Below are 25,641 nucleotides of genomic sequence, written 5' to 3'. Positions count from 1 at the left end.
GATTAGTCCAAAGGACTAATGAACCACAATTACCACAGCTTCCACCAGACTGAGTCCAATAAAACTAGATGGTGCCTGGCTACCATCACTGACTGCTCTGATAGGGATCACAACAGAGGGTCCCAGACAGAAATGGAGAAAAATATAGAACAAAATTCAAACTCACAAAAAAAAGGCCAGACTCACTGGCCTGACAGAGACTGGAGAAACCCTGAGAGTATGGCCCTCAGATACCCTTTCATCTCAGTAATGAGGTCACTTCTGAGGTTCACCCTTCAACCAAAGATTGAATAGGCCCATGGAACAAAACAAGACTAAAGGAGCACACCAGCACTGGAGCAGGGACTGGAAGGCAGGAGGGAACAAGAAAGCTGGTAATAGGGAACCCAGGGTTGAGAAGAGTGTTGACATGTTGTGGGGCTGTTAAGTAATGTCATAGAACAATGTGTATACTATTTAATGAGAAACTAGTTTGTTTTGTAACACTTCATTAAAGTACTATTTAAAAAAAGTGCCATAAAGAAGAACGTGTATATACACTGGTACCAAGAGAAGAGAGACCAACCTCTAGAATGAATTCTGTGTATTTCTTCAAATGAAAATGTTCATGAACAAAGTGTCAGTGAAGAAAGGTATGAAGCAAGGAAAGGGCAGAATGACTTGTCTAAGAGCCTGAGAATACACCAAGTTGCCGAGGAGGATGCAAGGAAGTATTACTGTGCTTGCTGGGATATACTACGTCAAAATGCCCCACTGTAAATGTACAAAAACTAACTACCACACCCACCGCCCACACATGCATCTCCTCCTCTTTACCTCCCAGAGGGACCTATTGTCTAGAGAGTACTTTTCTCCTGCACATGTATCTTCACCAAGGTCTGAGCAAGGAGTCCAAGTACTCATTCCATAATGCTGCTTTGAGCTGGGTCACTAAATCTTTTATCCTTACTCCCTGGGGCCTAGGCTGGCACTTGTAAAGTGTCATGAGTTGCCTCTGCTTCACCGTCTATGGAAGCTTCCTGGGAAGGTAGCATGATTCAGTACTAGATATGGTTTGTTGACTTTGAATGAATGATGAAAGATACAGGCCTTTTGAGTGACAGAGACATGATTTCAAATTCCTGCTCAGCCACTTACTAGCAGTGTGATCTAGGAAAGTTACTAAATCTTTTCATTCTCCTTTCCCAGTTTTAAGTGGGAATAATGTTAACAATCTCAAAGAATTGCTGAGGACTGAATGAGGCGACGGAAATGAAAATTCTTAGTAGAATGTTCCTCAACTCACAGTGTCCTATCCCATTGTGGTTAAATCACACCAATGAACCATCTCAGCTAAAATAGTGGCACTTAGAAGCATTCTTAAAAAAAAAAAATGCATATTACATTTATGTCCAAACAACTATAAAAGATAGTTCTAATTCTGAAAAGCTAAAAATGGTGAATGAGAAAAGAAAAAAGGGTGATAAATGAAGGGAGATTTTTTTTCCTCCAATGTTTTGCTTGCTCCACAATAGAGTAACATCATAGTATCTACAGCAGCAGCTACAGTAATTGCTAATGCTTACCACACTTTGGGCAAACTACTGATGTATAAAATGTGCATATGACTGTGTAAGCTTGTGAAGTTAATCTGTTATCTCATGGATATTGTAACATACAGTAATGATGCTTTCCTTCCAATTCTCATGATAGCCATATATAAATACCCAAAACTTTCATGAAATATGGCAAAAAATACATAACTCAGGGAGTGAAGAAGTCCAGGACAAGTGTTTTCAAAGAAAAATGGGAGGGGAATTAACATTAAATTATTATAACATAGGTGTTTTGATGAGATCTCCTGGAATCTGTTAGTTCCCTTATACCTGAAAGATGATGAAAGTAAAACTGCAACAAATCCTACTATGAAGGACTTTCATTGGTTCTGAAACAAACCTTTTCCTCCCCCAGTCTCTGCAGAGTAAGAGCTGCTCTTCATCCTTCACCTCAATTCATGTTCTCTCATAATCTCTGTTCTGACCACTCACTATCAGTGCTGACCCTGTGAATTTTCCTTGTGTCTTTGGCTTGGGTTTGTAGGTTGATTTTTCTCCTTTCTTATCTTGTCATTGTGCGCTGTTTCCAGGGTCAACCTTTCCAAATGCCTCGGATTTCTCTCCCTTACTTTTCAGATGGAGACACCAAAATGAGAATATCTCAGGATCAAATCTCTTTTACAAGAAGACAAGACAGAACAGTGCACATGAGTTGCAAAATGTCTAAACTTCCCTTGGAGAATGCCATCGTGCACTGGTATCAACAAAAATAAGGGAGCCCCTGAAATGAATCCTTTATGGCTCAACCAAGAGTTACAAGCAAGACCAGCCTAAACTCCGCATGGAGATGGATGAGAAAGAGAACGGTGTCTTTTACCTAATAATAAATAATGTCACCAAGGAAGATGAAGCCACATACTATTGTGCCTGCTGGGATCTCACAATACCACAGAGCCAGAAGGCACCTGTAAGAAAACCTTCTCTATACTAACCTTCAACTTGCTGTGGGGACAGAAAGGGATCTTAGGACAAATTTGGCCTAATGCTCCCGTTTCAGATGAGGAAGCTGGGGACCAGAGGTAACAGAACAGGTGACTTGTGCAAAGCAAGTTAACCACAGTGTTATTTCCTGCCTCCCTTGTGGCCAACATTGGAGTTCTTTTAGAAAAATCTTATTTCTTTGTAAATGTAAATATAACAACAAAGCCTTGTCTTCATAAGCAATGACTCCAGAACTCAATCAGGTCTTATTTTTAGGCAAAGTATGTGACCACCACGTAAAGCTGTGACACTTGGAAAGGGAATAAAGGTTGGCAGGGGTGGACTTCAGCTCCATCTGCCTCCATGTTGTTTTCCCTCAGCCACTTAATCCTCTTCACTTTTGTAGCCTTCTGCTTGTTCTGAAATTCCCAATAATTGGACTAGTTTCCCTGGTGTAGGTCTCAAACATGTGAGTATAGGAGGTGGTGGTTGGTCATTGCATGAATATAAGTGTAAACTCTGTGCTACTTCCAGAAGGTATATAGAAGGACCCATAGAACCAAGGTCCAAATTTCATTCTCTTTACTGTGAAATTTGAAGAAGTTCTAACTGGACTCCTATGCGCTTCATTCAATGTTTGATAGCCTTGACCTACTTCCTAACTTTTAGTATGATCCAGGCGTTTTTTCTGTCTAAGGTCTTAACAGACACAGCTTAAAAATAACAAGAACAACGGTAGCAACAACAACACCTACATCAATACATTACAGCAGCATTCTTCTCTTCTGGGATGTCTAATAAGTAGTCAGAACAAAATTATTGATTTCAATCCACTCCTTCACACAAATCCCTACAGCCTGTATTGCTTTCTTCTGAAAACTCTTACCTCAGTAAATGGCACCACTGTCTAACTAGTGACTTCAGCCAAAATCTCACTTGCAACATAAAAAACAAGGACATGTCCTGTTACCTGTTCCTCCCCAAATACACTCAGAATATGTATTCATTTTTATATTTCTATTGCTGTCACCCTAATCCGTCTTCTCTAGATTGGGCTGCTTGGTCTGTTTAATTCCATTCTTGCCTCTTCAATGTCCATTGTCCACCTAACAGTCAAATTAAATTTGTCATATATGTATGTATATATATGATTATAAATATATCTTTTAAGTATATATATATATACACACACACACATAGACATACATATATATGATAGTTGATGTTGTATGTCAACTTGGCTGGGCCATGATTCTCAGTGTTTATATGTGATCACTCCCATGATTGAACCTGGTGCGAGTAGCCAATCAGTTGAAAGGGAGTTTCCTTGGGAATGTGGCCTGTATCCAAATATAAGGAGACGTTCTGGCTTTTTTGTTTGCTCTGGAACCTGCGGTTGCCTCCTGTTTGTCTGACCCTTGGCTCTTGGAACTTGAGCTGTCAGCTTATCTTCAGCTCTTAGAAGTTGTTGGCCTTCACAGCCTGAGAGTGGGAGGCCCACTCTCTGATCTGCTGATCTTGGGTTAGCCAGCCCTTTCAGCTATGTGAATTGAGAGAAGCCTCTATCCTGATACAGGGACTTGGGGCATTTCAGCCTCTACAATCGTGTGAGCCATTTCCTTGATATAAATCTCTCTTTATGTATATTTACATGTTTTACTGGTTTTGCTTCTCTAGAGAACCCAGCCTAAGGCGTATATAAGTATATAATTATAAACTCTTAAAACTTTCCAATGAGTTTTCATTCCACTAAGAATAAAACCCAAGCTCTTCACAGCCTATGAAGCCCGATGTTAGACCCTGCCAACCTTGTTGACCTCACCTAGCTCTGCTCTTCTTATTGTTCTCTTAGGCTTCAGCCCCATTGCCTTGTTTCTTGTGTTCTTCAAACATGACAAATTTGTTTCACCTTGGGAACTTTGCATGGTCTAGACCTTACTCTTCAGGGGCTCAGATTGTGAGAGTCATCATTTGCCTTCCTTTAGGCACTAGAGAATTTAGAGACCATCTCAAGAATAGATTTGAACACTAATTGAACAAATGATCAAAGACCATATGAGTTGTGGAAGGACATCAAGGACATTATACATGAAGAAAGCAAGAGGTCATTAAAAAGACAGGAAAGAAAGAAAAAAACAAAACGGATGTCAGAAGAGATTCTGAAACTTGCTCTTGAACTTCAAGAAGCTAAAGCAAAAGGAAGAAATGATGAAGTAAAAGAGCTGAACAGAAGATTTCAAAGGGCAGCTCAAGAAGACAAAGTATTATAATGCCATGTGCAAAGACTTGGAGATAGAAAACCAAAAGGGAACAATGCACTCCGTATTTCTCAAGCTGAGAGAACTAAAAACAAACAAACAAACAAACACAGAAACCAAGCCTTGAGATGCAATATTAAAGGAGTCTACAGGGAAAGTATTAAATGACGCAGAAAACACCAGAAGAAGATAGAAGGAATATACAGAGTCATTATACCAAAAAGAATTAGTCGATGTTCAACCATTTCAGGAGGCAGCATATGATCAGGAACAGATGGTGCCGAAGGAAGAAGTCCAAGCTGCACTGAAGGCATTGATGAAAGACAAGGTTCCAGGAATCTACAGAATACTAGTTGAAATGTTTCAACAAATGGATGCAGCGCTGGAAATGTTTACTTGTCTGTGCCAAGAAATTTGGAAAGAACAGCTACCTGGCCAACTAACTGGAAGAGATCCATATTTATGCCTATTCCAAAGAAAGGTGTTCAACTGAACACAAATTATCAAACAATATCATTAATACCACACTCAAGTAAAATTTTGCTGAAGATCATTCAAAAGCAATTGCAGCAGTGCATCCACAGGGAACTGCCAGAAATTCAGGCTGGATCCAGAAGAGGAAATAGAACGAGGGAAATCATTGCTGATGTCAGATGGATCGTGGCTGAAAGTAGAGGATACCAGAAAGATGTTTACCTGTGGTTTATTTACTATGCAAAAGCATTCACCTGTGTGGGTCATAACAAATTACGGATAACTCTGCAAAGAATGGGAGTTCCAGAACACTTAAATGTGCTCCTGAGGAACCTGTACATAGATCAGGAAGCAGTCGTTCTAACAGAACAAGGGGATACTGTGTGGTTTAAAGTCAGGAAAATTGTGCATCAGGGTTGTATCCTTTCACCATATTTATTCAATCTGTATACTGAGCAAATAACCTGAGAAACTGGACTATATGAAGAACAGGGCATCAGGATTGGAGGAAGACTAATTAACAACCTGTGTTATGCCGAAGACACACCCTTGCTTGCTGAAAGTTAAGAGGACTTGAAGCACTTACTGATGAAGATCAAAGACCGCAGCCTTCAGAATGGATTACGCCTCAACATAAAACAAAAATCCTCACAACTGAACCAATAAGCAACATGACGCTAAACGGAGAAAAGATTGACATTGTCAAGGATTTCTTTTTACTTGGATCCACAATCAACTCCCATGGAAGCAACAGTCAGGAAATTAAAAGATGTGTTGCACTGGGCAAATCTGCTGCAAAAGACCTGTTGTAAAGTGTTGAAAAACAAAGATGTCACCTTGAAGACTAAGGTGTACCTGAAACAAGCCATGGTGTTTTCAATCACCTCATATGCATGGGAATGGTGGATGATGAACTAGGAAGACTGAAGAAGAATTGATGCCTTTGAATTGTGGTGTAGGTGAAGAATATTGAATACATCGTGGACTGTCAAAAGAACAAACAAATCTGTCTTGGAAAAAGCACCACCAGAATGCTCCTTAGAAGCAAGGGTAGTGAGACTACATCTTACATACTTTGGACATCTTATCAGGAGGGATCAGTCCCTGGAGAAGGACGTTGTGCTCTGTAAAATAGAGGGTCAGCAAAAAAGAGGAAGACCCTCAGCGAGATGGATTGACAGAGTGGCTGCAACAATGGGTTCAAGCATAACAATAATTGTGAGAATGACGCAGGACCCAGCAGCGTTTTGTTCCATCGTACATAGGTTCGCTGAGTTGGGACTGACTCAACAACACCTAACAACAACAACAACAGGCACTAGAGTTCTTTGTGCAGCAGGGCCAGCAAAGAAGGAGGTGGTGAAAGGACAGCAGGTGGGGGAAGGGGGCCCCAAAACCAAACCAAACCAGTTACTGTTGTGTGGACTCTGGGTCATGGTGACCCCGTGTATTTCAGAGTAGAACTGTGTTCCCTGGGGTTTTCAATGGCTGATGTTGAGGAAACAGATTACGAGGTCTTTCTTTTGTAGCGCCTCTGGGCTTACTCGAACCACCAAACTTCCAGTTAGCAGCCCAGCATGTAAACCATTTGTACCACCAAAGAGCTCTTAGGGTAGGGAGTAAGCCAGCAAAACTCACTGGGCCCAGAGCCCGGAGGAGGGCCCAGGTCCCAGTACAAATTCTCTGGAAACATTTTTAACTCATCTATGCTTGCTGATAAGGAGCCCTGGTGGTGCAGTTCTTAAGTACTTGGCTGCTAATCAAAAGGCCAGCCTTTCAAACTCACCAGCTGCTCCTAGGGAGAAAGACGTGGCAGTCTGCTTTCGTAAAGATTACAGCCTTGGAAACCTTAGGAGGTGTTGTACCCTGTCCTGTATGGTCGCTATGATTTGCAATTGACTCGACGGCAATGGGTTTGGTTTGGCTTTTACCCTTGCTAATAGGTTTGAAAAAGTTTTCTCACTATGCAAAAATGCACTCTTGGTGGTGTTTGTGCAGACTATGAGAACTTGCTGTAAGACTAGAGACTTCCTAACACTGCTTTAGAATGGAAGCCTTCAAATATTTTTGCTTGAGAATCTCCTATTTTTTAAAAGCTTATGTACTATCTTCCACGTTTTAGGTTGATATATAAATCAAAAACCAGACCTTTTGCTTTTGAGTCAATTCCAACTCATGACAACCACATGTATTATACAGTAGAACTGCTCCAGAGGGATTTTTGGCTGTAATCTTTACTGGGAATTCCAGAAGACTTAATTATGCTCATGCTGAACCTGTACATAGACCAAGAGGCAGCCGTTTGAACAGAACAGGGGGATACTGTATGGTTAAAATCAGAAAAATGTGTGTCAGGGTTGTATCTTTTCACCATACTCATTCAATCTTTATGCTGAGCAAATAATCCAAGAAGTTGGACTATATGAAGAAAAACCCAGCATCAGAATTGAAAGAAAACCAACAATGTGCAATATGCAGATGACACAACCTTGCTTGCTGAGAGCAAAGAGGACTTGAAGCACTTACTGATGAAAATCAAAGAGTGCAGCCTTCAGTATGGATTATACCTCAACACAAAGAAAATGAAAATCCTCACAGTTGGACCAATAAGCAGCATCATGATTAATGGAGAAAAGATTGAAGTTGTAAGGGATTTCATTTTACTTGTATCCACCATGAACTCCCATGGAAGCAGCAGTCAGGAGATCAAATGATGTATTGCATTGGGCAATCTGCTATAAAAGACCTCTTTAAAGTGTTAAAAAGCATAGATAACACATTGAGAGCTAAGGTGCACTGACCCAACCTATGGTATTTTCAATAACCCTGTATACATGTGAAAGCAGGACAATGAATAAGGAAGACATGGTGTTGGAGAAGACTATTGAATATACCATGGTCTCCCAGAAGGATGAACAATTCTGTCTTGGAAAAAGTACAGCCAGAATGTTCCTTAGAAATGAGGATGGAGATACTGCATCTCAGGTACTTTGGACATGTTATCACGAGGTACCAGTCCCTGGAGAAGGGCATCATGCTTGGTAAAGTAGAGGGTCAGTAAAAAATAGGGAGCCCTTCAACAAGATGGATTGACACAGTGGCTGCAACAATGGGCTCAATGATTGTGACGGTAGTGTTTCAATCTGTTGTGCATGTGGCTGTTAGGAGTATGCACTGACTCAATTACACCTAACAACAATCTTTACTGGAGCAGATCACCATCCTTCTACTTCCACAGTGCCGCTGGGTAATTTCGAAACACCAACCTTCAGGTTATCAGCTGAGTGCAAACCATTTGCACCACCCAGGGACCTTAGATAGATGAAAGGAATTCAATTTTCACAGGGTAGAATTGCCCCATGGAGTTTTCAAGGAGTGCCCGGTAGATTTGAACTGCTGACCTTTTGGTTAGCAGCCATGCCACCAGGGTTTCCTTTAAGCATATCATGGAATGTAAATTCCACTGTGATTTGACACTTATCATATATTTTAAAAACATGCAAATAAGTTCTTCCTTGATAACTGGAAATTTTTATATTGTTCCTTTTTTTGTCCCTCAACATATATATTTATGTCAATTTTCACCATAAAATTTTACCCAATGACATATTTTTTATATTTTTATTGTTATGTATGTATTTTATTTTCCCTTGACTAAATGTACCAGCTAATAGTTCTGAGCAATTTCAAGTAGTAGGAATGATAGTAAACATCCTTGTCTTATTTATTATTATTATTATTTATTGTTCACATAGCATAAAATTCACTTGCTGTAAGTGCACAATTCAATAATTTCTTGTACATTTATATAGCTTTGTAACCATCACCACAACCTGCTTTTAGAACATTGCCATCACTGGAAAAGTTCCCTCAAGCCCATGTGCGGTAAGTCCCCACTCCCATCTTCAGCCCTAGGGAACCACTAATCTGATTCTATCTCTGAAATTGCCTTTTCTGCACCATATGTAGTTTATTGTGTCTGGCTACTTTCACTTATCACAGTGATTTTGAGGAACATTCATATAGTAGCATGTATTAGTAGTTTGTTCCTTTCAATTGTGGAGTAATATTCCATTATATGGACATACCACCTTTTTTTAACCCATTCACCAGTTGACAAACGTTTGGATTGCTTTCATTTTTTGGTGATTATGAGTAATCCTCTATGAACATATGTTTTCATTTCTCTTGGTGTGGTATGCAGAATTCAAAGATGGTCCTGACTTTCTGATTCCTATACCTGTGAAAGCTAGTAGTTCATAGATTAATTTAGTATGTGATTTTTTTTTTTTTTTAATCTCTTGTAGATTTCGGGTAATACACTCATTTGCTTTAAGACAGTCGTTGTTGATGTTAGGTGCCATCAAGTCAGTTCTGACTCATAGCGACCCAATGCATAACAGAACAAAACACTGCCCAGTCCTGCGCCATCCGTACAATCGTTGTTATGCTTGAGCTCACTGTTGCAGACACTGTGTCAATCTACCTCGTTAAGGGTCTTCCTCTTTTCCTCTGACCCTGTACTTTGCCAGACATGATGCCCTTCTCTGCGGACTGATTCCTCATAACAACATGTCCAAAGTATGTAAGATGTAGTCCTGCCATCGTTGCTTCTAAGGAGCATTCTGGCTGTACTTCCTCCAAGACAGATTTGTTCATTCTTTTGGCAGCCCATGGTATATTCGATATTCTTTGCCAAAGCCACAATTTAAAAGGGTCAATTCTTCTTTGGTCTTCCTTATTCATTGTCCAGCTTTCACATGCATATGATGCGATTGAAAATACCATGGCTTGGGCCAGATGCACCTTAGTCTTCAAGGTAACATCTTTGCTTTTTAATACTTTAGAGAAGTCCTTTGCAGCAGATTTGCTCAATGCAATGCATCATTTGATTTCTTGACTGCTGGTTCCATGGCTGTTGATTGTGGATCCAAGTAAAATGAAATCCTTGACAACTTCAATCTTTTCTCCGTTTAGCATCATGTTGCTTATTGGTCCAGTTGTGAGGATTTTTGTTTTCTTTATGTTGAGGTACAATCCATACTGAAGGCTGTGGTCTTTGATCTTCGTAAGTAAGTGCTTCAAGCCCTCTTCACTTTCAGCAAGCAAGGTTGTGTCAACTGCATAACGCAGGTTGTTAATGAGCCTTCCTCCAATCCTGATACCCTGTTCTTCATATAGTCCAGTTTCTCAGGTTATTTGCTCAGCATACAGATTGAATAGGTATGGTGAAAGGATACAACTCTGACGGACAACTTTCCTGACTTTAACTCAATCAATATCCCTTTGTTCTGTCCGAACAACTGCCTCTTGATCTATGTAAAGGTTCCTCATGAGCACAATGAAGTGTTCTGGAATTCCCATTCTTCTCAATGTTATCCATAATTTGTCACGATCCACACAGTTGAATCCCTTTGCATAGTCAATAAAACACAGGTAAACACCCTTCTGGTATTCTCTGCTTCCAGCCAGGATCCATCTGACATCAGCAATGACATCACTGGTTCCACACCCTCTTCTGAAACCAGCCTGAATTTCTGGTAGTTCCCTGTCGATATACTGACAGTAGTTCAGCCATTTTTCTTATCAATGTCTCTGTGACTTACTCATGTACCAGATTTTATTAAAACCCATCAAACTTTCTAGAAGATAAGCCAATGTGAAAAAATGTATAAATTATTATCTGTTTCATGATGGCAACCAAAATCTCAAATGAAACTAGAGATGTATCTTCATATCTCTTGATGGTTTACCACATTTTGTTGAAGCTGTTACCTAGGCAAGCTATCACTGTCATATCTGAAAAAGGCATGCAAAAATCCAAGCAATTCAGTTGAAATTGGTGCTTTACTTCACCTAACTTATTTACTACTTACACGTGTATTTATTCATTCCTCACCCTGGCTGGTTTCAGGGAATGTGTTGTGTGGGTGTGTAGACAGATAGCAGGGTTAGAAGTAAAATTACTAATTTTTATACACAAGTTAAGGCATTTCCTTTCTTTCATAGAAAGTAATTTCTTTGCTCCTGAATTTTTGCATCAATTCTGAACACCTAGTTTGTCCCAGGCTGTATTCTAGACACTCATTTATCTCATTTGAGACTAACAAAAAAATGGAGAAGTAGGTATTATCATCCACTTATTTAAGATGAAGAAACCGAAGCTCTAAGAAGTGTGTGCCCAAGGATGCATCACCAGCAGTGAACTTGGTCTTTCTGATTCTAAAGTGTTTTTTTCTTCACTCTCATCATCCTGAGATGGTAATTTGATTTACCTCATGAGAATACTTTTAAAACTCTAGTCAACCTGTTAATGTTACTTGCATCAGCCCTTCTGTTCATACCCATTGTCACTGCAGTAATGTAGACTGCTGGTTGCTCCTCATTTTCCAACACATTTGTTTCATCAGAATTGCTTCTCTGGCCAGTCCACCCTCCTTTCCACTCATGGGTTCATCTTCCGAAAGCACAGATCTCATTGTGCCATGAAACCTCAGTAAGTCCTCATAGTTCACTCTTTTTTTTTTTAAATATTTATTTGAAAATACTGGGAAAGAAAAAATTCTCCACGTTCCTAAAAATTTGGCAATGAATATTGGTGATGGTTGGGCAACATGATTGATGTAATTGGTGTGAGTAAATTGCACATGTGAAAAATGTTGAACTGGCAGATGTGTTATCTGTATTTTTACAATAAAAAAGTTAACATATTCAGATAGGGTGTCTCCTACCCTCTTCCTATTCTGAGTTCCTCTACTCAGTGCATATAATTATTCTGTTAAATGTTGCTTCTAGCTTACATCTTTATAGGATTTTTAATTTAAATTTTAATCTACTTGGAACTTATTTTTATATGGTATGGGATAGTTATTTTTGTTTTCCTAACATATCATCAAAAGTCCCAATGCCAGTTTTTGTATTATGTATCATTTTCCTACAATTTAAAAATGCCAAATCATATGCTTTATGTTTCATTTTTTTTGCTTCAGTTATATATATATTTTTGTAATTAATTTTTATTGTGCTTTAAGTGAAAGTTTGCAAATCAAGTCAGTCTCTCATACAAAAATTCATATATATCTTGCTATACACTCCTAATTGCTATCCCCCTAATGGGACTGCATACTCCTTCCCTCCACTTTCTGTCCTCATGTCCATTCGGGCAGCCCCTGGCCCCCTCTGGTCTCTCATCTCCCCTCCAGACAAGAGATGACTACATAGTCTCGTGTCTAATTGATCCAAGAAGCTCATTCTTCACCAGTATCACTTTCCATCCCATATTCCAGTCCAGTCCCTGTCTGAAGAGTTGGCTTTGGGATGGTTCCTGTGTAGGGCTAACAAAAGGTCTGAAGACTAATGGCCTCCAGGGTCCTTCTAGTCCCAGTCTGACCATTAAGTATGGTCTTTTTACAAGAATTTGGGGTCTGCATCCCGCTGCTCTCCTGCTCTGTCAGGGTTCTGCGTTGCGTTCCCAGTCAGGGCCATCATCATGGTAGCCGGGTCTGTTTCACTATTCTTGTACCAATAGCGTATTATGTCAGTAGTTTTGTAATAAGTGTTAAGATCTACTGTGTCAAACATCTCTCCATTATTATTTCTCAAAGTATTATTTTTCAGTTATCTTCCTTATAGAATTTGAAATCAACTTGGGTATCTTACCCCCAACCCTTGCACCAAACAACCAAAAAAAAATGAAATGCTGTAATTCTAATTGGAATTCTGTTTGAAATTACTGTCAATGTATATGTGAATTTAGAAGGGATTGGTATCTTTATGATACTGAATTTTTTCTTCCAAGATTATTGTTATGTCTCTCGATTTATTCAGGTTTTATTTTATTCTCATTAGTAAAATCTATTTCCTTTACATGGCTCTTAGATTTCTGTATATCTAATAAGATATTTTATAACGCATTACTTACTCTTTTGCATTTTATTCCTTAAATCCTTCATGGATCTTGAAATATAGACAACCCCTAAGGATCCTGATAATTCTCCTCATGGTCTCGGAATAAGGAAAAAACAGAGGACAAAGTGTTAGAAAGGGATTGAGTGGGCATCATCCACTTCTACAAAAGATGCAGAGTATTTAACAGTTCAGTAATAATAACTTGGATTTCTCAGTTAAAAAAAAAAAATCCTCTCCAAACATAATTTTTATTCAGCCCTCTTGTCCTCCCCAATTGGGTTGGAGGCTGTGAGTTCTTACGACCGGACAGTCGCCCACCGTGACCATATTCATACCTTCATCCCTGGGGACAGAGACAGTGTCTGCTCATGAGACTTAAGGACAAGATAGATCTAGGTGGATACTTGCATCATTAGGGCCTGTCCTCTCTCACGCCTTACAGCTGGACACCTCATCTGTATCCAGGGAACATTCAACTGATGCCTGCAATTGGATTTTCCCATGTTGTGAGTGAGTGGCAGAGGGTACAGAACAACATTTTAGAGGTTTCTTCTTTCAACATACAGGAGAACTGGATTTTTTTCCCCAAGTTTCTAGCTTCATCAAGGAATTCATTATTTTATGGGAGATAGAATTCTATAAATTTCTTCTGTTTTTCCAGGAAATATATTCACCACAGAACTTATTCTTTCATTTGGCATCTCCCCGGTAGAGACACATGTCGGCAAATGGTAAAAGTGGCTTTATTGAAAATGGAGAGCTTTGTTCAGCTTTCTCAAGTATATTTGTGTAGGTATATTTGCATTTTCAGTTACTGAAGAGATTCTGCCCTTCAGAAATCTCTCCCTATATTGCCAGCAGAGCAGTCTGGTATTTGTGAAAACAGAAGGGCCCTTCCTTTGATGTTATCTCTGAGTACTTTCCAACATAATTGTGCACCTGGAAATTAAAAAAAAAAAAAAAAAGCTCTAATTTTCTGAATACTGCTTTTGTAAGTCCTCTAACTCACAAAAGTAGTTGCCTGGCTTGTTGGGTCTGCTCTCAAACTAACTCTTACCTTTTCCATTTTCTGCTGGGCACTTTTCAGTGCTCGCTACCTCAATGGAAAACACATTTGGGTCAATTTATTTGAGAAAAACTCATGAAATATCAGATATCACAGAGCCTATATTCAAAGATTTCCAAAAGAACCCAGAAGGTCAAATTGGCAGTACAGAACTTTTTAATAACTGCTGGTCACATCACGAAATTAGAAGATGACTAAGATTTTTGTAGAAGCTGTAACCAGTGTGGTGGCACAGTATGGATCAAGAGTTTTGGAGAAGGGACAAAGCTCATAGTAACTCCTTTTGGTAAGTAACTTTTTTTTTTCCCCTCTATTTTTGCTCTGATCATGCAAAACTGATAGATGCTTTTTAGAAAAGGCAAGTTAAGATCAGCTCTGACCTGGCTGCCATGTTCTTGGCCTCAGTGTGTGAACAGTAATTTTGCAACTACTAGCTACTGGATATGGAAACAAAACTGATTTGTAAATGGCTTCTTCCCTTCCTTCTCTGTAGGCAGATTGAAACTGTACTTTTAGAATTTACAGAAAAGATAGGCTCAGGTTAGAAATTAAAATGTTTGAGGACCATGTCTGTAAGTCATGGGTGTAAGTTACTATTTTAAAATACTTTGCTTGAAGGAGATCTTTTTAAGTAAGAGACATCAAAAGGGTATTTTATTAATTATCTTTTCTCTGTATTTTTAGATAGAACATGGTGCTGCTTCCTTCTGATAACTTGCAAAACCTGTATTATTGGCTTTGATTTTACCTCTAACAGGAATGCATAAAAATTACTTCTTAGAGTAAGTGACTACAGGACATCAATACATTCCACTTCTTATTACTCTAGCTCATTAGGGGATAGACTGAGATCAGACAAAAGTGTGCTACTGTGACTCTTGTTATGTGGCCTGGAGATGAGCCAGTTTAGTGGAATATGTAAGCTCAATGAACCATTTCAGCTCTAAGTCCATGAAAAGTCTTCGTGGTTTAACATCCTCATTTGTTCATTCAATCTCTGAGTAAACATCTATTGAAGACAGTGTCTGTGCTGAATGGTGGGAATAAAAGGGTAAAAAAGACACAGTTCTGACCTGCAAAAAGCTTCCAGTCTAGTGAATGGGTGTTCTAGTTACTGACTTGACTGGGCCTCCTGTTCTTTGGTCTGTAGCTGGTAGAATTGTAGGAGGCCTTGGGTTCATGAGCTCTTTCCCTTTCCTTATGTAGAGGCTATTACTTATAAAATACTTGTGTTTGGTGGAAAAATTTGGTGGAAATGGCCCAATGCCATCGCATTAAAATGACACCATACTAAAAATTTCAGTGCCTTATCTCATTCCTCAACAACCCTATGCAAGAGATACTTTTATCCCCATTTTACAGATGAGGAAACTAAGGCTTAGAGAAGTTCATGTAATTGATATTTGCCTAAGGTCACAAGACTAGTTATTGTGGTGATGTTTGGATTCCAATCTAGATTTGTTTAGTCCAAAGCCCACGGTCTTAGCCATTATGCGATATTACAAATATTAAGTCAAACTTTTGTATTCTTAATATTTTCTCATCTGTGCCAAGACCTCTTAAATAGATTCTTTAATGGACTAATTAGTAACTAGTTACTACTCATGTGTGAAAACAATGCTTTTACTTCTAATCAAAGAACTAAAATTGCTGCCCCCAAAGAAAGATCATGAAAGTCATATTGAATATGCATTAATTAAATAATCAAAATGTGATTCGTAGGGTATTTCTACAGAATGACAAATCATTTTGATCCCCTTCCATTCAGCTTTCTTTCTGTATTGGCATCAAGTGTGCTAGACATGTTGAAGCTGGCTAAAGAATAGTAGTTGTACTACATCAACAAACTAAGCTTCATCACTGAGAGCTGCCTCTCAGTTCATGATGGAACAGCTGAAGGAATATTCACAACAGGATTCTCTTATAAGAAGCACAGAATTTTTATTCAATGCTCTGGAAATTGTAAATGTTGTGTTTAAAAATGAAAAAGAGCAGGCTTTCAACAAAGAGTAATAGCTCATTGAGAATTCATACTCTCTGACAGCTCGTCTAGGGTACTACAAAGAGGTCATACTAGAAGCACTTCAGATGTTCACCCTCATACACATAAAACACAAAATTCCTGTAACTGATATTGAATGTGCATTTGTTAAGTACTCATGTATATATGATTCCCATTATTGTTTCTCTTAGAAAATTAAGCAAATATTAATTAACTTTAAATGTTATTACATTTGTTGCAAAGAACAGGCTTTATAAATGAAAAAATTTTTAAGGCAGCTGATTTAGAAGATTCAAGCAAAATGATAAAAATAAAATAAAAAAAAAAGGTGAAACAAGTCTCTCCAATGTATGAGATTCAAGAGAAAGAACATAACCCAAGCTTCCTTGGCTGAGTGGGGCCACTACTTACATTCTCAGTTACACTCAGATCTAATGTGATTTTGTTTGAGCTTTGTCTTTGTTTAATGTGAGCAGGGCCAATTTTTATTTATTTATATAAATATTGAAATAAATATAGGAGCTATTTTAAAACAGGCACAAAGGGAGATTTCTATAAAGGGTTTTCAGGTAGTGGGCAAGTGGATGGCAAGAGAGTCAAAGTGTTTGGTCTTGGCACCAAGCTCATTGTTACAGGTAAATTTTCCTTAACTATTGCATTGGAAATTTAAATTCACTTAAATTCTGCATTGTAATGTGACCAAGGAGGCAGGTGATGCAGGTGCTACAGGGTAGAGTCCTGATACGGGCTTTAGAATCCTTGGATTTAGTTCCAATTTGATCATGAATCATGGTGGGGTGGCTGAAGAGGTGAGGAACTTGGTCCAGTTTCTAAAGAGGCAATATACACTGACCTATTACCTGCAGGACATTAACAAGGAGTTTAACAAGGAATTTAGAACAACCATGGATTCCAAAAGGATGGAGATGTTATGTCCCTTTGATATTTCTGAGTTGAAAGGTTTGTAAACACATTTATGCATTTTATTTGTTTGATGCCAAGAATAAACAATAAATAATGTATAACCATTAATAAAAATGAAAAAAAAAATCTTGTTAAACTTGTCATTTGGTCATGGAGGATTAACTATTTGGTGATTTGACTGCAGGATAATTCATATCAAATATTGAAACACGTGACTTAGTGACCATACTCCAGAATGTCATAAGCTGAGTTTATTTGTTTTTTTCTAAATTCAGTCCAATAAGTTTGTTTATTCCTCATTAGCCTTAAAGATGAACTTTTGCCTGAAAGAAGGAGAACATTTTACAGATGTTTCTAGCCTAGAAAATTAACTGAAATGAAAAGTTTAAAAGAATTTTCATAAAGATGATGAACTGTTGAAAAATAGAAAGGGACTATTTTTTAGTGGTTGAGGTTATATGAAAAAATGAATTCATCAATGGAAAAGTAACTTTCCGGTCTTCTTTTTTTCTAATTGACTACATACTGAGTGTGAATTGTAGCAATCAGACTTAATATAATCAGTTATGTCCCTGAGAAGTGTTTTTGGAAGTGTGTGGGGCAGGGGAAAGTAGGGACTTGGCTTTGATTCTGGAATAGGGCTTCTGGTTATATCACTTCCTGTGCAAACAACCTTTAGCAAGGAAATTTCGATTCACTGGTTATTGCTTTATTAAAATTATGAACATAGTATTTGCTCATTATAGAAAGATTGAAAATATAAAAAATTAATTTTTGGTACTGCATTTATCACTGCTAACACTTTGATACATTACCATCTGATCTTTTTATCTATGCATATTTTTGTTTGTTTTATAAATTTGGGATCATAGTAGATACACAACAACTTATCTGGCTTTCTTTTACGTCACACTACTTCATGAACACGTTTCCCAAATGTCTTTAACACAGTTCAGTAACTGAGCAAATCTTAAACTACTGAGTTCTACTCGTTCTGTAAAATGAAGATAATGAAGATTATCTCAAGCGAATGTTGTGACCATTAAATTAAATTGAATGTGGGAATTACAAACCACAATGCCAGGAAGTTGGTAGATGATAAAAATATTAATTCCTTCTCCAAAATTTATATTACCACCCGCTAGAGTTCTTTTTGAACTCAGAAGCGCAGATAAATATATTAGCTACTATCTAGTCTATAGCTCACTTAAGAACAAATGGTCACTATTTGAAAAATTCTATTTCTAAGACTTGTGGTTAGCTGTTTCTAAAAACAATTGGAATGTACTATGTATTATCTCAAATATCTACTTCCTGATTACAAGGTGATGCTTCACTTTCCAACAGAAATATTTGTAAGTAAAATAAGGATTTTTTTTTTCAATTTAAATATATAAAATTATAAGGATAAAAACAGTCAAAGGTATACTTACTAATTTCTGAATTAGTTTATGCCTACAAAGTTAAAAATCACATCAATACAAATACCAGTTGAGAAATAGTGCTTTTTTTTTGGCCCTCACAATTTATTAAAAATTTTGTTCAGGCTCCTCAATATGCATTTGAAATGGCTCTCTTAGAGCAACTTTCTAAGTCATATCAGGGGCTCAGTGTATGTCTTAGAATCCCTGTATGATATTGTCACTGGATATTTTATTCTGAGAAATAATTACCCTCTCACAAAATAATAGGAAAGTTTTTTTTGTCATTTAACCTGTTAATATATAAATGGATAACTTAATCACAAACTATCGTGATTTTAGCCTCAATTAATAATTACCAAATCCGTGTTAAATACCTTTGCTCTTTCTCTCCTTTTTTTTTTTTTAAACTCTGCTTTAGCTGAAGGTTTACGGAGCAAATTAGTTTCTCATTAAACAATTAATACACACATTGTTTTGCAACATTGATTGCCAACTCCATGACATGTCAACACTCTCCCCTTCTCGACCTTGGTTTCTCCATTTCCATTTCTGCAGCTTCTGGGTTCCCTCCTGCCTTCTCATCCTCGATCCTGGGCTGGTCTTTGCTCTTTCTTTTATCAGTGCTGTCACCAAAATTAGCATTAATTGAGTTCATTTCAGGCTGCTGTCTTGCCTGAATAGTAATTTTTGATCAAAGCAGAGTATTAGAAGAGCATCTCCTAATATCAGAGGTTGCACAAGGACTGAAATATAAGGCAACCCTTCCCCCTTCCCATTTTGGGAAGGATAATTTTGAGAAACAAAATGTCACCTTACAAGCTGGCACATTCAGTTTTCTTGAATTCCGCATGTCGTGTCTATATAACAGCTAACAATTACAACCACACTCTCCCATCCCTCATGTCATATCTGAGTTAAACCTTACTAACGATCAATCCTTGGGGAGAAAGACAAACAAGCGAGAGTGCATAAACTCTGTAAGTAATAACCTGCCTATTTCCAAAATCTACTTGAGAAGACCTAAAGTAAAATACTCAAGTGCAGAAAGACCATTAAATGAAGACAGAAGATCAGAAGCATTACATTAAAGAAAGGAGAAGGGAAAAGGCCCGAGATTACTTAGCAAGAAGCACAGGGCAAAACTGTATGCTTGAAGACAGGAGAGAAACATAGTGGAATACACATGTTTTATTAACCGATAAAATGAAGCATGCCAATTTTTCAAATATATTTTTCCCACTGTAAAATTAGAGAACTCTTCAATACAGGAGTCCTTTATGAAGAAAGTGAAGTAAGAGTGGACATTGCCCTCATATTCACCTTTCTACAAATCCCTTTGAAATTTCTCTAGCCATTCTGCCTTGTAACCTTCACTGCCAGGACTTTCAAGCTGGACTTTCCACCTGAGCTAGATAGTGGGCAGTTTGAGGCTGAAATTTCTGGTGAGAGCTTGGAGTGCAAACATGCTGTGCTGCTGACTGCAATAGGAGCCATATGTTCTGGGCAATACAAACATTCCCATGTATTGACCACATGTAATCGGCTTTAGCCGGTGTTCCCTTTGATTTTCTTAACACTTGAATGCTGCAGATAAGACAAGACAAATGTTACATAGTAAAGGAAACGTTCCCTGTGACAATGGTTTTGAAGATTTTGGACATTAGTAGGTGGAATGCAAACAAGGGAACGACTCCGCACACCATGGATCTAATCACAACCCCAAATGTGGCAATCTATCATTAAGGGCAAGGTTTGAACCCATGTAATTAGAAAGTCGTGAAGGAGCAAATGCTTGGAGCACAAATCATAACAGACAAATTGCTAACCATAATGATAATCTGCATTTCTATAGGATCTTTAATCGTTTTTTCATATCTTGTTTCATTTTGGTCTCACACTGGTGCTGGGCTGGTAGTGATGTTCCGTTGATTTGCACTAACATCATTGTATTCAGATCAATAAAAGTTACTGTATTTGCTTCACCTCAGGACTTATTAGCAAAATGAACCAGGATAAGAGCTCTATTCTCTTGAACCCAGACCATCATATTTCCACTAGAAATTGAAGAACTGAGAGAAGGTGAAATAGTCTAAAGTTTTTGATACAGGTTGAATCACTGTGTGGAGCTATTACAGAAAGCTCTTTGGTGGTGGAACAAAACTTATTGTCACAGGTAGGTCTCAGAAGAACGCAATTTTTCAAGGTAATAGAGGGGAGGCAAGAAAATTTATTTGGAATAATAGTAAATATGTTTAGAAAAATTGGTGGAGGAACGTGATGGGGTATAGATGTAGAAATCATAGGAGAGATTTTTAAAAATAAATTCCTATATTAAGGGACAGCATCAACAATGTTGTGCAAATATTATAATAGGGTTGGGCTTTATAGATATGGGAGTTTTTAGGAAGTGCTCATATATCACGTTTGTAATGATATCCTTAAAGTGTTTGACCCTGGGACAAAGTTTATTATTAGTACCAGTAAGTTTGACACTTTTCCTTTTCTGATGGTCAAATGGTGTTTGAAAAGAGCTTGGGCTTTGGTGTCAGACTAACTGGAGTTCGACTACTTACTGCTTATGTGCACTTGGGCGATTATGTAGTAGCCTCAGTTTTCTAATCCATAAGATGGGGTAACAGTATGTATCCTGCATGGTTGTACAGCAGTTGAATAGGAGAGTGTGAATAAAGTGCTTCACACATTCTCCAACACATACTAGGTGCCGGATAAATGTTTCCCTGATTTCAATTGTAATGGGAGAATTATATTCAGTATGGAGAGTAGTTTGCAGTCAACATCATTTATACAGGAACCAGTTGTACTTTTAACTACTCAAGTTATTTTACTTGAGTATTTTGAGTACTCAAGTTATTTCACTGTCCCCCTCATAGAAAATTTGCATTTGGAGATACTTTCTCTTAACACACTTTTTCCTCACTTGGCAAGAAAGATGTGCTTAAGATGCGTTTGTTTTGATTTTTGTTGTTGATGTCCTAAGTGCTTTTAAAACCAATAGTTATTGGTCCTAAAATTTAGAGCCAATAAATTGAAGCTTCTTGCTCAGATCTTCAAAAAAAAAAAAATTATTTGAACTCATACAGATAAAGGTCAAGCTATTCAATCAATATGATACAATTAGATACTAGTCATATGCCTGAAATTTATACTTAAATATGAAATAGCTATAATTACTTATTTGATAAAAGGAAAATGACAAAAAAAGGCAACACTTAAATACCAATATGTACTGTTTAAAAATCATTCTTTTGACTGAAAATGTACTTGATATATTTTATATTTATATAAAATCCATGCTACTACATATTAATATAACATAAGCAACTCAGATAATTTAACTCAAATATATTATTTAATCATGAAAATGGCCATATATAAATGGATTGGACAGGTTTATTATTTTTTAATCTGGTTCCCATTCCATATGGGTCATGAAGAAGATGTTGACTACAAAAAACACTCTTAATTAAGTATATATTTTTTAAAATAAAAATGCAATATAATAAACCAAAATTATGGCATTAAGCATATAATATCAAATACCAAGAACTATTATACTGAAGAAATTATGGATGTTTAAGATTGATTTTCCCATGAAAGAAATTAAAGAATTTAACAAGAAAAAGGATAAGAATAAATGAAAGGTGCATAACAGTAGAGAAAACTTCCAAGTCCATTATTTGATTTTCAGTTTTATTATGTAATGAATCAGATATATTCCTATGAAGAAAAAAAAACTCAGATAAAATCAGATTCTTTAACACATTGACTGAAGACAAAAAATATGTAAATATAATGTATAATTGAAAAGTTAATCTTGTTTTATATAACCTACTGCTTTTTCCTAAATGAAAGTTTGTAGACGTACACATTCTTGGTATTATAATGAATAAATATACTAAAAAAAAAAAAAAAATTTTACGTACACTAAAAACAAGATACACAGACACCCAGTGCCGTCCAGTCAATTCCGACTCATAGCGACCCTATGGAACAGAGTAGAACTGCCCTATAGAGTTTCCAAATACATGGAATTAATTATGCATTTTTGACCTTAATTATATTTACAGCAAGATTTTTAAAAATCAACATTATATGCTTATTGTTTTCATATTAAAATCAGAAGTTTGCTGTTGTGTTATTAGATGCCGTCAAGTTCCTTCCAACTCACAGAGACCCTAGGCACAACAGAATGAAACACGGCCAAGTCCAATGTCATCTGCACTATCCTTGCTATGTTTGAGCCTGCTGTTGCAGCCACTGTGGCAATCCATCTCCTTGAGGGTCTTCCTCTTTTTAGATGACCCTCTACTTTACCAAGTATGATGGCCTTCTCCAGGGACTAGTCCCTTCTGATAACATGTCCAAAGTAACGTGAGAGGAAGGAAGTCTTGCCGTCCTGGCTTCTGAGGGACATCCTGGCTGTACTTCTTCCAGGATGGATTTGTTTGTTCTTCTGGTAGCCCAATATTCTTCACCAACACCATAATTCAAAGGTGTCTATTTTTCTTTGGTTGTGCTTATTAATTTTCTAGCTTTCACACGCATATGAGGCAACTGAAAATACCATGACTTGAATCAGGGGCACCTTAGTCCTCAAAATGACATCTTTGCTTTTTAACACTTTAAAGAGCTCTTTTGCATCAGATTTGCCCAAATGCAGTATTTCGTTTGATTTCTTGCCCGCTGCTTCCTTTGATGGTACATTTGTTAATCCAACAATTGAAATTATAAGTGGTAAAATCCTTTCCAATTTGATTTCCAATAGAAACACAAATGCTTAGCTAGTATTCTCTTTCAGCTAGGTGTATGTTCATTTAATAATCCAACAGGCAATTTATTAAGGAAAAAAAAGGAAGAAGGGAATTTCTCACTTGAGAAGAAAAGGAAAAAAACAACCTTTGCTCCTCAAGCAGAAATCCTTGAGATTTTTTTCTTTCTTTTCTTCTCAAATGAGAAATCCAAACCTTTTTTTCCTTAATAAATTGCCTGTTGAATTATTAAACAGACAACTAGCTCAAGGAGATTATTAGTTAAGCATGTGTATTTCAACTGGAAATCAAATTGGAAAGGATTCTACAATTCCTAATTTCAGTCATTGGATTAATAATAAATGTATAATCTGTTAACATTCCTGCAATATTTCAAGTGACATGCCTTTGGAATTGTATCATATTTTGTTATATATTTTGACATTATGTTCAGAAGAAACTCTGGAGCTGTAATTTTCCACATTACATCAGTTGTACATACCTTTATCCAGCAGGTTGAAATAAAATAGTGGAACTTCAGAACAGTTCAGAGCTAATGTGGTAGATTCAAATTTTGGGGAAGACACTGAGAGTCAAAATATGGATATGCTGATATGTATGGACTCTCTCACTAATGGAGTAAATTCTTCTTAAAGTAATTATGAAAAATATACCCCTGGCGTATTCTTTACCATGTTTAAACTTAAAATGAAATTCCAAAATAAAATGTGCTTTTTGTGAACAGTTTCTAAGGGGAAACAAAATTTTGATAAGTGAGTTACTTGATGAATTTAAAATAAGACCATTTCTGAGAATAATCCATAAAATGCTTATTTGCTTCTAAATTCAAGACATCATAAATCATTTGGAGGTGCAGTTTTCATACTGTACTATCAAAAAACCTCGAGTGGTTCTCACATGAAATTGAGATGTTTATAAAGTTAGAGATCAACTAGAGGAACTCCATGAGCTTCAGATCTGGGTATGGGATCCACATTAGATGCTAAAAGGTCAACTTCATAATCCTAACTACAAATGAAGTATATTTCCTTTATAACGAGTAAATATATATTGTTAAAAAACAACATTTACAATGAAAAACTTCCTCTTGACCTTTACTCACATAGGATATCAAATCAATATGGCTTGCTCCATTCAGCTAAATGAAGAGTCTATAATTACACAGAGTTACAGATTATGAGAATGTGAGAGAGATGAGGATGTGAGTTTTTTACCAAAGTGGGTAAAAGTTCTAAAGTTCACAGGATGGGAAAGGGAAGCACTTTAGAAGAGACCAAAGATTCTCATTGGTGATAGATCCAGGAATGTTAAAGTTCTCTGGTCCCCTGTCTCACACCTCCTCACCCACCTTGAAAACATGCTCCATCATGACTGAACAAAAGAAAGAAATAAATGTGTTCAAGAATGGTGGAAGCCTTGCTATGGGGCCATTAAATATCATGTAGAGAAAGAACAAAGGCCAGCTCTTAGCCCAGGTTCTAGTAGCTGTGACTTTTGGCACATTACTTAACCTCCTGAACCTCTTTGCTGTCTGTCAAATAAGGACAATAATATGTACCTTGAAACCTACTGCAAGGATGAAAGACTATGGTAGTGACTATATCAATGGCACCTTTTCTTCCCGTCGCTATGCAATACTTTGTTGCAAATGGCAACATCTGTGTTTCTCTAACAATGCTTTTTAATCGGTATTTCACTTTCCTCTACAGATAAAAACCTTGATGCAGACCTTTCCCCCAAGCCCACAATTTTTCTTCCTTCAGTTGCTGAACGAATCCAGCACAAAGCTGGAACATATCTTTGTCTTCTTGAGAAATTTTTCCCTGATGTTATTAAAGTAGATTGGAAAGAAAAGAACAGCGAAAGGATTCTGGAGTCCCAGCAAGGAGATACGATAAAGACTGGTGACACCTTCATGAAATTCAGCTGGCTGACCGTGACAGAAAAGTCGTGGGATAAAGAACACCAATGTGTGGTCAAACATGAGAACATTAAAGAAGCTGATAAAATGATTCTTTTTCCTTCGATAAAGAGAGGTATGTGTCTATAAATATAAACTCCCAGGATACTTATTCCTAAGGTAATTTCCCACCTTTTTCTGTCAAGTATTGGTGCAAGCAAACAAATGTAAGTCCTTCTTAAATATCGTTACTTTTTAATGGCAGCACTAATAATACCCTACTATTTCCCCAGAGAATGAGAATGATGTAGGTTTTTGGAGGAGGGAGAAAAAAAACCTGAAAATTTTACTTAATCTATCTCAGCCACAGTTTCGTTAT

General features: G+C 37.2%; 1 gene segment (V, D, J or C); it reads left to right on the top strand.

The window, feature by feature from the left end:
- Nucleotides 1-16,106: 16,106 nt before the first annotated feature.
- Nucleotides 16,107-25,641, top strand: part of LOC126081592 (T-cell receptor gamma chain C region C10.5-like) — a 74,459-nt gene continuing 64,924 nt past the window's right edge. Inside the window, 3 exon segments of the C gene segment in view lie at nt 16,107-16,231; nt 20,699-20,745; nt 25,072-25,398. Of these exon segments, the coding sequence occupies nt 16,107-16,231; nt 20,699-20,745; nt 25,072-25,398 (499 nt within the window).

The sequence above is a fragment of the Elephas maximus genome, chromosome 8 (assembly GCF_024166365.1).
Source record: "Elephas maximus indicus isolate mEleMax1 chromosome 8, mEleMax1 primary haplotype, whole genome shotgun sequence".
In the NCBI taxonomy this organism is placed as follows: domain Eukaryota; kingdom Metazoa; phylum Chordata; class Mammalia; order Proboscidea; family Elephantidae; genus Elephas; species Elephas maximus.
The sequence above is the reverse complement of the archived record's forward strand: the minus strand, read 5'-3'. Positions and strand labels throughout refer to the sequence as shown.